General features: G+C 43.9%; 1 protein-coding gene across 3 annotated transcripts in view; it reads right to left on the minus strand.

Moving 5' to 3' along the window:
* LOC129866955 (SH3 and multiple ankyrin repeat domains protein 3-like) overlaps positions 1 to 14,346 on the minus strand; it is a 269,385-nt gene that overhangs the window by 184,641 nt on the left and 70,398 nt on the right. Inside the window, exon 1 of one of the 3 annotated variants that reach the window (XM_055940014.1) lies at positions 185 to 603. The exons of 1 other annotated variant lie outside the window; for it this stretch is intronic. In XM_055940014.1, the coding sequence (XP_055795989.1) occupies positions 185 to 271 (87 nt within the window). In that variant the 5' untranslated portion in view covers positions 272 to 603. Of the gene's footprint in view, positions 1 to 184; positions 604 to 14,346 lie in introns of those variants that run through there. One more of the 3 variants, XM_055940015.1, reaches the window with a different exon arrangement.

Below are 14,346 nucleotides of genomic sequence, written 5' to 3' on the forward strand. Positions count from 1 at the left end.
TGAACGACAGAGGAGAGACCGAGAGAGAAGATAAGAGACAGGAAGATGAGAGAGAGAGAGAGATACAGAGAGAGAAAATGAGAGAGTGACAGAGAAAGAGTAAGAGCCACAGACAGACATAGAAGGAAATATAGAGAGGGGGACAGACAGAGAAATGTGTAGATGGATAGAGCGAGTGGGATACCTTACTATTGAGTTTGGCTTTCCTGGCTTCTCTTGCCTTCCTCTCCTTTCTTTTAGCTTCCTCTCTTCTGCCCAGAGCAGACCCCATCTCACACACACACACGCGCACTCACACTTATACAAACTCTGGCTCACACCCTCACTCACACACCGCCAAAGATCAACTACTGTCCCAACGTCAAAACATCCTGCACATGGCCATATCAAGTCCTCCTTTCTCTTCTCCTCTCCTCCTCTCTTTCCTCTTCTCTCCGTGGCTTCCCTCCTCTCTCACACTCCCTCACTCGTATCCTGCCAGAGTAGTAAAGGCACACACACATGCACACACTCTCACTCACACTCACACGCTCACATACACGCTCACCCACACTATCACTCACGCGCTTACACAGACCAAACGAGAAATGGAGGAGGGATTTCACAGGATGCTGACACGGACAGAGAGAGGGAGGGAAAGGGGGGAGAGAGAGAGAGAGCAAGAGAGAGAGAGGAAAGGAGGAGAGATATTGAGATAGGTTGAAAGGAAGAGAAGAGGAGGGGAGAAGAGAGAGGGAGGGGAGGGGAAGGGGTAAATGGATAGTACTAGTAGCAGCAGTAGTAATGTTGTATTTTCTGTTACATGGAGCTGATGGATGTAAAGCATTAGGTGCAGTAAAACCCTTACTATACTGTATCCACCAGCAATGCACACACTGTGCTGGCAAGGCAATGGTAGTGTGTGATGGGGTTGTATGGTAGTATCTCTGTGTGTGTGTGTATGCATGTTGTGTGTGTGGTTTGTGTGACTGTGTTAAAGAAAAATCCACGCAAAAACAATATTTTGGTATATGTTTCATTAGTACATTGTTGACATAGTCCAAAATAGTTTTGCTTTTCCGCAATCAAGTTTTTAAAAATTGTAACTTTCAAAATACAGAAATCATCCCGTATGATGCATTTTGTGTCAAAACATTTTGGGACTATGTCAACAATGGGCTAATGAAACAAATACCAAAATATAGTTTTTGGGGATGAGCTTTCCTTTAAGAGAGTCAGGTATATGCATGTAAACAAAACTTAGAGTTGTCACAGTAATTCTAAACAGCTATGTATTTGGCCCTCATATAATGATGAGAGTAGGATCAGGTTAGCTGTCCTCAGCATCAGTAGGTCATTCACTACTGATACTATAATCTTGTACAGTATAACTGGTTATAAACAGGTATTGTGAACTATCTGTCTGTGGGAGTCCACACACATGCAGACACACACACGAATGGTCAGAGTGTGAATGGATCTCATCTCTGCTGCAGCCTGTATCTGGCTGTAGGAGTAAATACGATCCCACGCTGCATGAATGAGAAACAGGGACTTCTGCTGCAGCATGTTTGCAGTACAATGTGTGCGTATTTGGTATTTTATCAGGATCCCCATTAGCTATTGCGAAAGCAGCAGCTTCTCTTCCAGGGGTCCACACAAAACATGAAACAGAACATTGATAGACAAGAACAGCTCAAGGACAGAACTACACTGAACAAAAATATAAACGCAACATGTAAAGTGTTGGTCTCATGTTTCATCAGCTGAAATTAAAAATCCCATAAATGTTCCATATGCACAAGAAGCTTATTTCTCTCAAATTTTGAGTACAGGGTTTGTTTACATCCATGTTAGTGATAATTTATCCTTTGCCAAGATAATCCATCGACCTGACAGGTGTGGAATATCAAGAAGCTGATTAAACAGCATAATCATTACACAGGTTCATCTTGTGCTGGAGACAATAAAAGGCCACTCTAAAATGTGCAGTTTTGTCACACAACACAATGCCACAGATGTCTCAAGTTTTGAGGGAGCATGCTGACTGCAGGAATGTCCACCAGAGCTGTTGCTAGATAATTGAATGTTCATTTCTCTACCATAAGCCACTTCCAATGTTGTTTTATAGAATTTGGCAGTACGTCCAAGCACCCTCACAACTACAGATCATGTGTACGCGTTGTGTGGGCGAGCAGTCTGCTGATGTCAACATTGTGAACAGGGTAGCCCCATGGTGGCAGTGGGGTTATTAAGGTATAGGCAAGCATAATCTACGGACATCAAACACAATTGCATTTTATTGATGTAATTTGAATGCACAGAGATTCAGTGACGAGATCCTGAGGCCCATTGTCGTGCCATTCATCTGCCGACATCACCTCGTGTTTCAGCATGATAACGCACTGCCCCATGTGGCAAGGATCTGTACACAATTCCTGCAAACTGAAAATGTCCCAGTTCTTCCATGGCCTGCATAATCACCAGACATGTCACCCATTGAGCATGTTTGGGATGCAATGGATTGACGTGTACAACAGCGTGTTCCAGTTCCCTCAAATATCGAGCAACTTCGCATAGTCATTGAAGAGGAGTGGGACAACATTCCACAGGCCACAATCAACTGATCAACTCTATGTAAAGGGGGTGGCGCTGCGTGAGGCAAATGGAGGTCACACCAGATACTGACTGGTTTTCTGAACCACACCCCTACCCTTTTTTAAGGTATCTGTGACCACCCGCTCTCTCAAACAGAGAATTAGTGAACATAAAAGTTAAATCAGGAGAAACGACAGGGATTATCCAGTCGCTGTACATTTCAATGACCTGAAGCATAACATTTCCACCTTTAGATTTTGTGATATAGAGAAAGTTAAGATATCAGACAGGGGAGGGGATATTATTAATACTCTGAGTAAAAGAGAATGTTTTGGGATTTTCACCCTCCAAACATTATTTCCTAGAGGACTTAATGATGAAATGCCTATGTATGTTATTTTTTTGAATTTGAACATGAAATATGTGTCTATTGTAGATTACTCTGACATTTTTCATACGATGTACCCAATGACTAATGAAAACTTGCTATGTCCTCATTGAGATTATACAGACGTGTTCAATACACCTTATTTATACACTTGAATCACGTGAATCACGGAGGTGTGATGGTGTGGGGGTGCTTTGCTGCTGACACTGATTTATTTACAATGTAAGGCACACTTAACCAGCATGGCTATCACAGCATTCTGTAGCAATACGCCATCCCATCTGGTTTGCTCTGAATGGGACTATCATTTGTTTTACAAAAGGACAATGACGCAGCACACCTCCAGGCTGTGTAAGGGCTATTTGACCAAGAAGGAGAGTGATGGAGTGCTGCATCATATGACCTGGCCTCCACAATCACTCGACCTCAACCCGATTGGGTTGGACCGCAGAGTGAAGAAAAAGCAGCCAATAAGTGCTCAGCATATGTAGGAACTCCTTCAAGACTATTGGAAAAGCATTTCAAGTGAAGCTGGTTGAGAGAATGCCAAGAGTGTGCAAAGCTGTCAAGACAAAGGGTGGCTACTTTCAATAATTTAAAATCTAAAATATTTTTTTGATTTGTTTAACACCTTTTTTGGTTACTACACGTTTCGATGTGTTATTTCATAGTTTTGATGTCTTCACTATTATCTACAATGTAGAAAATAGTAAAAATAAAAACTTTTGACTGGTACTGTACTCATATACATTTTTTCGAATGGTACCTGGTGACATTCAGACAAGTCTTGTGAGGCTTGTGGGTGTCCTCGAGCAAAACCGACATGTAAGTGTTTGTGAGAGTCTCACCTTTACGCAGAGGTGTCATATTAGTGTGTAGCCCAAACTGTTCAGACAGAAGTTGGCAGATCGGCTGTACCGACTTCAGATGAGTCCCAAGACGCTTGTGGGGGTATTTGTGAGAGTCTCATCTTTCCATAGTTTTGTAGACCAAACCATTCAGACACTACACCGATTTTCAGGATGTCTCATGGTCTGACCAAGACCGCTCTAGCTCTGTCACCTTTCACAGCAGATGCAGAAGAGTTACATAGGCAGATGCAGTCAGTGGTGTAAAAATACTTTAAGGTACTACTTAAGTAGTTTTTGGGGGTATCTTTACTTTACTATTTACATTTTGGACAACTTTTACTTTTACTCCATTACATCCCTAAAACAAATAATGTACTTTTTACTCCATACATTTTCCCTGACACCCAAAAGTTACATTTTGAATGCTTAGCAGGAGAGGAAACTGGTCTAATTCACACACTTATCAAGAGAAAATCCCTGGTCATCCCTACTGCATCTTATCTGGCAGACTCACTAAACACAAATGCTTAATTTGAAAATGATGTCTGAGTGTTGGAGTGTGCCCCTGGCTCTCCATATACATAAATAAAAAACAGGAAAATCATGCTGTCTGGTTTGCTTCACATAAGGAATTTGAAATAATTCATACTTTTACTTTTGATACTTAAGTATATTTTAGAAATTACATTTACTTTTGATACTTAAGTATATTTAAAACAAAAATACTTTTAGCGTTTTACTCAAGTAGTATTTTACTGGGTGACTTTCACTTGAGTCATTTTCTAATGTAACTTTACTTTTACTCAAGTATAAAAATTGGGTATTTTTTTATTATTATGCTAATTTGATTTTTCGCGACTACGCGGACATCGACTTTTCAACGGTCTGCGGGATGGAGTTAGGGGGAAACAAACACACAACCATGTTAGGCAGGCAAAGGTTTTATCTGGATATTGGTTAGTGTGGCGTTGCTCTAGCAACCCTGTGTGTGTGTGGTCTCAGTGATGTCAGCGACCACATTGCCAACTAGTGCGTTACTAAGTGCCCTCTCCTCTCTGCCTCTGTTCCCTGTCTGTCTCTCCAACTCAACTGCCCTGGGGAAGTGTGTGTGTGTGTGTGTGTGTGTGTGTGTGTGTGTTTGTGTGTGTGTGTGTGTGTGCATATGTGTGTACGCACTGCATGCTCATGTGTGTACTTGTGCAGGGCCCTTGCCAACATGCTCCATTTTCATCCTCTCATCTCCTCCTCTCCTCCTCTCCTCTCCTCCTCTCTGTAGGGTGACTCTATGCTCTTCCCTCCAGTCCAAGTGTCACAGAAAGTGGATGATACTTTCCCACAACCCATAGCAGACAACACTAGACTGTCTTCAGTCTCTCTACAACCCATAGGAGACAACACTAGACTGTCTTCAGTCTCTCTACAACCCATAACAGACAGCACTAGACTCTCCAGTCTCTCTACAACCCATAGCAGACAACACTAGACTGTCTTCAGTCTCTCTACAACCCATAGCAGACAACACTATGAGACAGCCTATGGAGGAGGTCAGAGACCTGGCCGCATGGTGCAAGGACAACAATCTCCCTCAACGTGATCAAGACAAAGGAGATGATTGTGGACTACAGGAAAAGGAGGACTGAGCACGCCCCCATTCTCACAGTCGGAGCTGTAGTGGAGCAGGTTGAGAGCTTCAACTGCCTTGGCGTCCAAATCACCAACAAACTAACACGGTCCAAGCAAACCAAGACAGTCGTGAAGACTGCACGACAAAACCTATTCCCCCTCAGGAGACTGAAAAGATTTGGCATGGGTCCTCAGATCCTCAAAAGGTTTTACAGCTTCACCATCGAGAGCATTCTGACGGTAAGCGATACCAGAACGCCAAGTCTAGGTCCAAGAGGCTTCTAGGGGCGGCAGGTAGCCTAGTGGTTAGAGCGTTGGGCCAGTAACCGAAAGGTTGCCAGATTGAATCCCTGAGCTGACAAGTTAAAAATCTGTCGTTCTGCCCCTGGAATTTGTTCTTAACTGACTTGCCTAGTTAAATAAAGTTTAAATAAAAGGAAGAGCATGGTGGGAAAATAATTCCCCTCTGGTGATATCCTCTGCCTTGTTACCCTGCCTGCCTGTGTATCATATACTCTCTACTATACAAAAATCCCACCTACATATATCTATACAGAAACACTGCCATGAAAAGAGGGCTCACAATACAATACACTCACACACAGTCTCTAGCTCTCTGAGCAGCACACCTACAATAGCCTTTCACTGTCAATGGAAGATAAAACTCTGTATATAATAAGCTACTAGCTGAAGGGCTGTGTTGTATGATAATGGAGTATAGTAATTAGTGCTTTAATCATGAGTTAGCAGGGTGGGTTTAGGGGGAAACAAACAAACACACAGCCATGTGTGTGTATGTGTGTGTGTGGTCTCAGTGATGTCAGCGGCCACATTGCCAACTAGTGCGTTACTAAGTGCCCTCTCCTCTCTGCCTCTGTTCCCTGTCTGTCTCTCCAACTCAACTGCCCTGGGGAACTGTGTGTGTGTGTGTGTGTGTGTGTATAGACGTGAGCATATGTACAATGCCTTCAGAAAGTATTCATAGACCTTGACTTTTTTCACATTTTGTTATGTTACAGCCTGAATTTAAAATTGATGACATTTAGATGTTTTTTGTCATTGGCCTACACACAATAACCCAGAATGTTCAAGTGGAATCATGTTTTTTGAAATTCAAACAAATAAATGTAAGATAAAGTCAATAAGTATTCAACCCCTTTGTTATTGCAAGCTTAAATAAGTTTAGAAGTAAATAATTGCTTAACAGGTCACATAATCATTTGCATGGACTCACTCTGTGTGCATTAAGACTGTTTTGAATGATTTTTGAATGACTACCTCATGTCCGTACCCCACACACAAATTATCTGTAAGGTTCCTCATTCGAGCAGTGAATTTCAAACACAGATTCAACTACAAAGACCAGGGATGTCACGATCGTGTGGAGGATTGATGGACCAAAACGCAGCTTTAGGAAAATAAGCCATCTTCTTTTATTTTTAAAGATGACGAAAAATAAACACGAAACACTTAATACAAACTAACAAAACAACAAACGATCGTGAAGCTAATAAACGTCGTGCACATACAACAGACTACAAACGTTCTGACATAGACACAGGAGACAACCACCCACAAACAAACACTGTGAACCGCCTACCTAAATATGACTCTCAATTAGAGGAATGCCAAACACCTGCCTCCAATTGAGAGCCATACCAGGCAACCCTAAACCAACATAGAAACAGACAACATAGAATGCCCACCCAAACTCACGTCCTGACCAACTAACACACAAAACTAAACAGAAAACAGGTCAGGAACATGACATAACCCCCCCCTCAAGATGCGTACTCCGAACGCATCACCAAAAAGTCCAGGGGAGGGTCTGGGTGGGCATCTGACCACGGTGGTGGCTTAGGCTCCGGGCGTGGTTCCCACCCCACCATAATCAATCCCCGCCTCCGTAGCCTCCCCACAATGACCACCCTCCAAATAACCCCACCTAAATTTAGGGGCAACACCAGAATCAAGGACAGCTCTGGGACAAGGTAGCTCAGGACAGAGGGATAGCTTAGGAGAGAGAGGTAGCTCAAGATAAAGAGGTAGCTCAGGATAGAGGGGCAACTCCGGACTGAAGGGCAGCTCCGGACAGAGAGACAGCTCTGGACTGCTGGGCAGTTCTGGGTATCTAGCCTTTTCAGGCTGAAGGACAGCTCATGGCTGACTGACGACTCTCGACGCTCATGGCTGGCTGACGGCTCTCGACGCTCATGGCAGGCTGACGGCTCTCGACGCTCATGGCAGGCTGACGGCTCTCGACGCTCATGGCAGGCTGACGGCTCTCGACGCTCATGGCAGGCTGACGGCTCTCGACGCTCATGGCAGGCTGACGGCTCTCGACGCTCATGGCAGGCTGACGGCTCTGGCTGCTCATGGCGCTCTGACGGCTCTGGCTGCTCATGGCGCTCTGACGGCTCTGGCTGCTCATGGCACGCTGGCGGCTCTGGCAGATCCTGTCTGGTTGGCGGCTCTGGCAGATCCTGTCTGGTTGGCGGCTCTGGCAGATCCTGTCTGGTTGGCGGCTCTGGCAGATCCTGTCTGGCTGGCGGCTCTGGCAGATATGTCTGGCTGGCGGCTCTGGCAGATCCTGTCTGGCTGACGGCTCTAGCGGCTCCTGTCTGGCTGACGGCTCTAGCGGCTCCTGTCTGGCTGACGGCTCAGTGGGCTCATGGCAGACGGGCGGCTTTGCAGGCTCATGGCAGACGGGCGGCTTTGCAGGCTCATTGCAGACGGATGGCTCAGATGGCGCTGGGGAGACGGATGGCTCAGATGGCGCTGGGGAGACGGATGGCTCAGATGGCGCTGGGGAGACGGGCAGTTCAGTCATCGCTGTGCAGACGGCAGACTCCTGCCGGCTGAGGCGCACTGTAGTCCTGGTGCGTGGTGCCGGGACTGGTAGCACCGGGCTGGGGACACGCATCTCAGGGCTAGTGCGGGGAGCAGCAACAGGACGCACAGGACTCTGGGGACACACAGGAGGCTTGGTGCGTGGTTTAGACACTGGTGGTAAAGGGCTGGAGACACGCACCATATAGCTAGTGCGTGGAGGAGGCACTGGTGGTACTGGGTTGGGGCGGGGAGGTGGCGCCGGAAATACCGGACCGTGCAGGCGTACTGGCTCCCTTGAACGCCGAGCCTGCCCAACCTTACCTGGTTGTATGCTCCCCGTCGCCTGACCAGTGCGGGGAGGTGGAATAACCCGCACCGGCCTATGTAGGCGAACCGGGGACACCATGCGTAAGGCTGGTGCCATGTACGCCGGCCCGAGGAGACGCACTGGTGACCAGATGCGTTGGGCCGGCTTCATGACATACGGCTCAACGCTCAGTCTAGCCCGGCCGATACGTGGAGCTGAAATGTACCGAACCGGGCTATGCACACGTACAGGAGACACCGTGCGCTCTACTGCGTAACACGGTGTCTGCCCGTACTCTCGCTCTCCACGGTAAGTACAGGGAGTAGGCGCAGGTTTCCTACCTGACTTCGCCACACTCCCTTTAAGGCCCCCCCCAAGAAATTTTTGGGTTGTACTCACGGGTTTCCAGCCTTGTCTCCGTGCTGCCTCCTCATATCGCCTCCTCTCGGCTTTAGCTGCCTCCAGCTCTTCACGAGGAAGGCGATATTCTCCCGGTTGTGCCCACGGCCCCTTACCATCCAGTATCTCCTCCCATGTCCACGAACCCTGTGTAGGTGGGTCCTGTTGCCGCTTTCCATGCCGCTTGGTCCTGTATTGGTGAGTAATTCTGTCACGATCGTGTGGAGGATTGATGGACCAAAACGCAGCTTTAGGAAAATAAGCCATCTTCTTTTATTTTTAAAGATGACGAAAAATAAACACGAAACACTTAATACAAACTAACAAAACAACAAACGATCGTGAAGCTAATAAACGTCGTGCACATACAACAGACTACAAACGTTCTGACACAGACACAGGAGACAACCACCCACAAACAAACACTGTGAACCGCCTACCTAAATATGACTCTCAATTAGAGGAATGCCAAACACCTGCCTCCAATTGAGAGCCATACCAGGCAACCCTAAACCAACATAGAAACAGACAACATAGAATGCCCACCCAAACTCACGTCCTGACCAACTAACACACAAAACTAAACAGAAAACAGGTCAGGAACATGACAAGGGAGGTTTTCCAATGCCTCACAATGAAGGGCTCCTATTGGTTTAAAAAAACATACATTAAATATCCCTTTGAGCATGGTGAAGTTATTCATGATACTTTGGATGGTGCATCAATTCACCCAGTCATTACAAAGACACAGGCGTCCTTCCTAACTCAGTTGCCTGAGAGGAAGGAAAACGCTCAGGGATTTCACTATGAGGCTCAATGGTGACTTTAAAACAGTTACTAAGTATAATGGCTGTGATAGGAGAAAACTAAGTATGGTTCAAAAACATTGTAGTTACTCCACAGTACAAACCTAATTGACAGAGTGAAAATCAAGAAGCCTGAAAGAAGCCTAACAAATATTCCAAAACATGAATCCTGTTTGCAACACGGCACAAAAGAAATACTGCAAAAAATGTAGCAAAGCAGTTACATTTTTGTCCTGAATACGAAGTGTCATGTTTGGGGCAAATCCAATACAACACATTACCGAGTATCACTCTCCATATTATCAAGCATAGTTGTGGCTGCATCATGTTATGAGTATGCTTGTACTGTAATAGTTAAAGACAGGGAAGATTTTCAGGATACAAAATAAACGTAATGGAGCTAAGCAGAGGTAAAATTCTAGAGGAAAACCTGGTTCAGTCTGCTTTCCACCAGACACTGGGAGATAATTTACCTTTTAGCAAGACAATAGCCTAAAACACAATGCCAAATCTACACTGGAGTTGCTTACCAAGAACACAGTGAATGTTCCTGAGTGACCGAGTTACAGTCTTGAATCTACTTGAAAATCTATGGCAAGACCTGAAATCAGTCGTCTAGCAATGATCAACAACCAATTTGACAGAGCTTAACAAATTTTGAAAATAATAATGGGCAAATGTTGCACAATCCAGGTGTAGAAAGCTTTTAGAGACTTACGCAGAAAGACTCAGCTGTAATTATTGCCAAAGGTGCTTCTACAAAGTATTGACTCAGGGGTGTGAATAATTATGTAAATAGGATATTTCTGTGATTTATTTTCAATAAATGTGCAAAACTGTCTAAAAACATGTTTTCACTATGGGTTATTGTGTGTAGATGGGCGATACAAATTAATTTTGAATTCAGGCTGTGACACAACAAAATGCACACTAAGTCAAGGTATATGAATACCTTCTGAAGGCAGTGTATGTATGCACTGCACTCTCATGTGTGTGTTTGTGTAGGGGCCTGGCCAGCATGCTCCAGTAGGACTCCCTGTATAACCAGTCAGTCAGTAGCACACCAACTATTGTCTCATATAACCAGTCAGTCAGTAGCACACTAACCCATGTCTCAAACAGTATAACCAGTCAGTCAGAAGAACAGAAGTCCAGCTGATTTCCACATTAGCAGTGTTGGGATTAGTTACATGAAAAATGTAGTCGTTACACTTAACAAAAGTAATGCTTTACTTTACAACAGTACTATTTTCCACCACCGCTGACTGCAAGGCTCTACAGAGGGTGGTATGACCAGCGGAACGCACCATCAGGGGCACACTGCCTGTCCTCCAGGACACCTACAACACCAGGTGTCGCAGGAAGGCCATGAAAGTCATCAGGGACTTCAGCCACCTGAGCCACGGCCTGTTCTCCTCGCTTTCATCACTCAGACACAGGCAATATAGGACCATCATGGCAAAAAACAGGCCAATTGCTCCTGCCCCCAGACCATCAGGCTGCTGAATAGCCACCACCAATCAACCCTCTAATCCCCCTGTCACCCTCCTGCCCCCCAGACTTCCTACCTCTCCCTCCCCATGATCCCCCTATGGACCCTGTGCATGTGACTAATAAAGTCTGATTTGATTTGATCATCTGTGGCAGTGCTTCCTGTGCTAGTCTAGAAGTGCTGCACTATCATATGGGCTGCTTAATTAGCCACATACAGTGCATTCGGAAAGTATTCAAACCCCTTGACTTTTTCCAAATTGTATTATGTTACAGCCTTATTCTAAAATTATTTAGATACATTGTTTTACTCATCAATCTACACACAATACCCCATAATGACAAAGCAAAAACAGGTTTTTATACATTTTAGCAAATGTATTTAAAAAATAATACAGAAATACCTTATTTACTAAAGTATTTAGACTTGCTATGAGACTTGAAATTGAGCTCAGGACAAACAAGTTTCTCTGGTCTGATGTAGGCTAATGTCTGACCTCAGTGTGTTTGTTTCACTCCCAGTGTTTAAACGTGTGTATGCGTGCACTTGTATTTGTGTGTGTGTGTGTGTGTTAGGCGTGGGGTGTAGCTTACACCACTTTACTCTCTTTCTCCCCAGCAGAGCCAGTCAATACATATAATAACTCCCCTAGCAGGCCACTGAGAAAAGGGGATTAGTTTGACTTAGACCATTGAGTTGAGAGCATGAAACCACTCGCCCCCTCTCAGGGTTGTCTAGTGGTGGAGATCTGCTGGCTAAAGTCAACAGCAGACCAAACAAAACTCAAATGACCACTTTTTGGATCATCTGTAGAATTATACAGTTAATTAACTTCTTTGGGATAGGGGGCGGGTGGTATGCATATATATTGGTAGAATTGGATAGAAAACACTCCAAAGTTTCTAAAACTGTTAAAATAATGTCTGTGAATATAACAGAACTGAAATGGCAGGCGAAACCTCGAGGACAAACCATCCCCCCTAAAATTAATTCATCTTACCACTGATTTCAATGTCTGGCACTTTTATAATAGGGCAAAATCATGCCCGATTGCAGTTCCTAGAGCTTCCACTAGATGTCAACAGTCTTTAGAAAGAGGTTCAGGCTGGTTTTTGGAAAAATGAGCCAGAAATTGTAGTTTTTCTAGGTGGCTCCCATTTTGGCTGTAGTGTTTCCAAGTGCGTGAATGAGAGCGCATTCTTTGGTAATTTTCTCCGTTAAAGACAATAACGATTCTCCGTCTTAAATGTTATTGTTTATTTGTGTATTAGGGTACCTAAGGTTTGATTATAAACTTATCTAAACAAGTCAATCAACGTTTATTGGTAAAGTTTGGGATTCATTTTGTATGCATTTTGAAGGAGGGAAACCGAGTGGATTATTGACTGAAGCGTGCCAGCTAAACAGAGTTTTTATGGATATAAAGAACGACATTATCGAACAAAAGGACCATTTGTAATGTAACTGGGACCTTTTGGAGTGCCAACAGAAGAAGATCTTCAAAGGTAAGGCATATATTATATTGCTATTTCTGACTTTTGTGTTGCAACTCCCTGGTTGAAAATGATTTGTTATGCATTTGTATGCGGGGCGCTGTCCTCAGATAATCTCATGGTTTGCTTTCGCCGTAAAGCCTTTTTGAAATCTGACACGGCGGCTGAATTATCAACAAGTTAAGCTTTATTTTGATGTATTGCACTTGTGATTTCATGAAAGTTTAATATTTATAGTAATTTAATTTGAATTTGGCGCTCTGCAATTTCACCGGAATTTTTTGAAATGGGACCTAGCATCCCACTGATCCGCAAGAAGTTTTAACTGACAAAATAAAGGAAACACCAACATAAAATGTCTTAACAGGGCGTTGGGCCACCACGAGCCAGAACAGCATCAATGCACCTTGGCATAGATTCTACAAGTGTCTGGAACGCTATTGGAGAGAGTTGACACCATTCTTCCACTAGAAATTCCTTTGTGGGGTTTTGTTGATGGTGGTTGAAAAAGTTGTCTCTGGCACCACTACAGAATATCCCATAAGTGTTCAATTTGGTTGAGATCTGGTGACTGTGACGGCCATGGCAAAAGGTTTACATAATTTTCATGCTCATCAAACCATTCACTGACCACTCGTGCCCTTTGGATGGGGGCATTGTTATCCTATTGGGGCATAGCCATGGTAGGGAAAATAATGCCTGCCCAGCATTTTTATACATGACCCTAAGCATGCTTTGCTTAATTAACTCAGGAACCACACTTGCTTTCAATATGCTTTGCACCCCTCATTTATTCAAGTGTTTCCATTATTTTGCCAGTTACCTGTATCTAAGTGCAACTCCAGAAAATATCATATTCCATCTGAATATAGCAGATTACAACAGTACAAACACATGTATATCTTATGTAACCCAGATACACAGACACTCTTCATGCTCCTTCTTATTCAACCTGTGCACATTCACACCTCTTGTGGTTGTCAATCACTGAGACCATGTTGCGTGGCTTCTTGTGTGACCCTACAGGTCTATCTCTCTCTCTGTGTGTGTTTATTTGTTTATTTGATCACCATTAGCTTTTGCAGCAGAAGAAGCTACTCTTCGTTGGGTCCACAAAAAAACACAAAACATGACAAGTAAAAAAGCACAGATAGATACACAGATAGATACACTGATAGGTAAGGAAAGTCACACAACATTTTAAATACAATAATATACAACCCAAAAATAATACAAGCAATCCAACAAAAAAATGATATGCATGTTAGTGTGTTTGTGTGTGTCCTCACAGTTCTTGCCATTTCATGAGTTGTTGTTTAATCTGTTTTTAAAGGTAATTTGTTGTTTGCTTGAATAATTGGGGTTGTCCTGGGTTGTGTATACCTGGTGGCTTATCATTATTGATGGATAACTTTAATTTTTCCACCTCTCCCACACCTCTCCCACACTAATTCAAAACAGCAATCCTTTTCTTTCATTATTAGATATTTTATTTGTAAAAAATATGATGGTTCTCTGTTCTACGTCATTTTACTTCAGAGTTGTTCCGCTTTACTAGTGAAATACTCACGAGTGCAT

The sequence above is a fragment of the Salvelinus fontinalis genome, chromosome 12 (assembly GCF_029448725.1).
Source record: "Salvelinus fontinalis isolate EN_2023a chromosome 12, ASM2944872v1, whole genome shotgun sequence".
NCBI lineage: Eukaryota > Metazoa > Chordata > Actinopteri > Salmoniformes > Salmonidae > Salvelinus > Salvelinus fontinalis.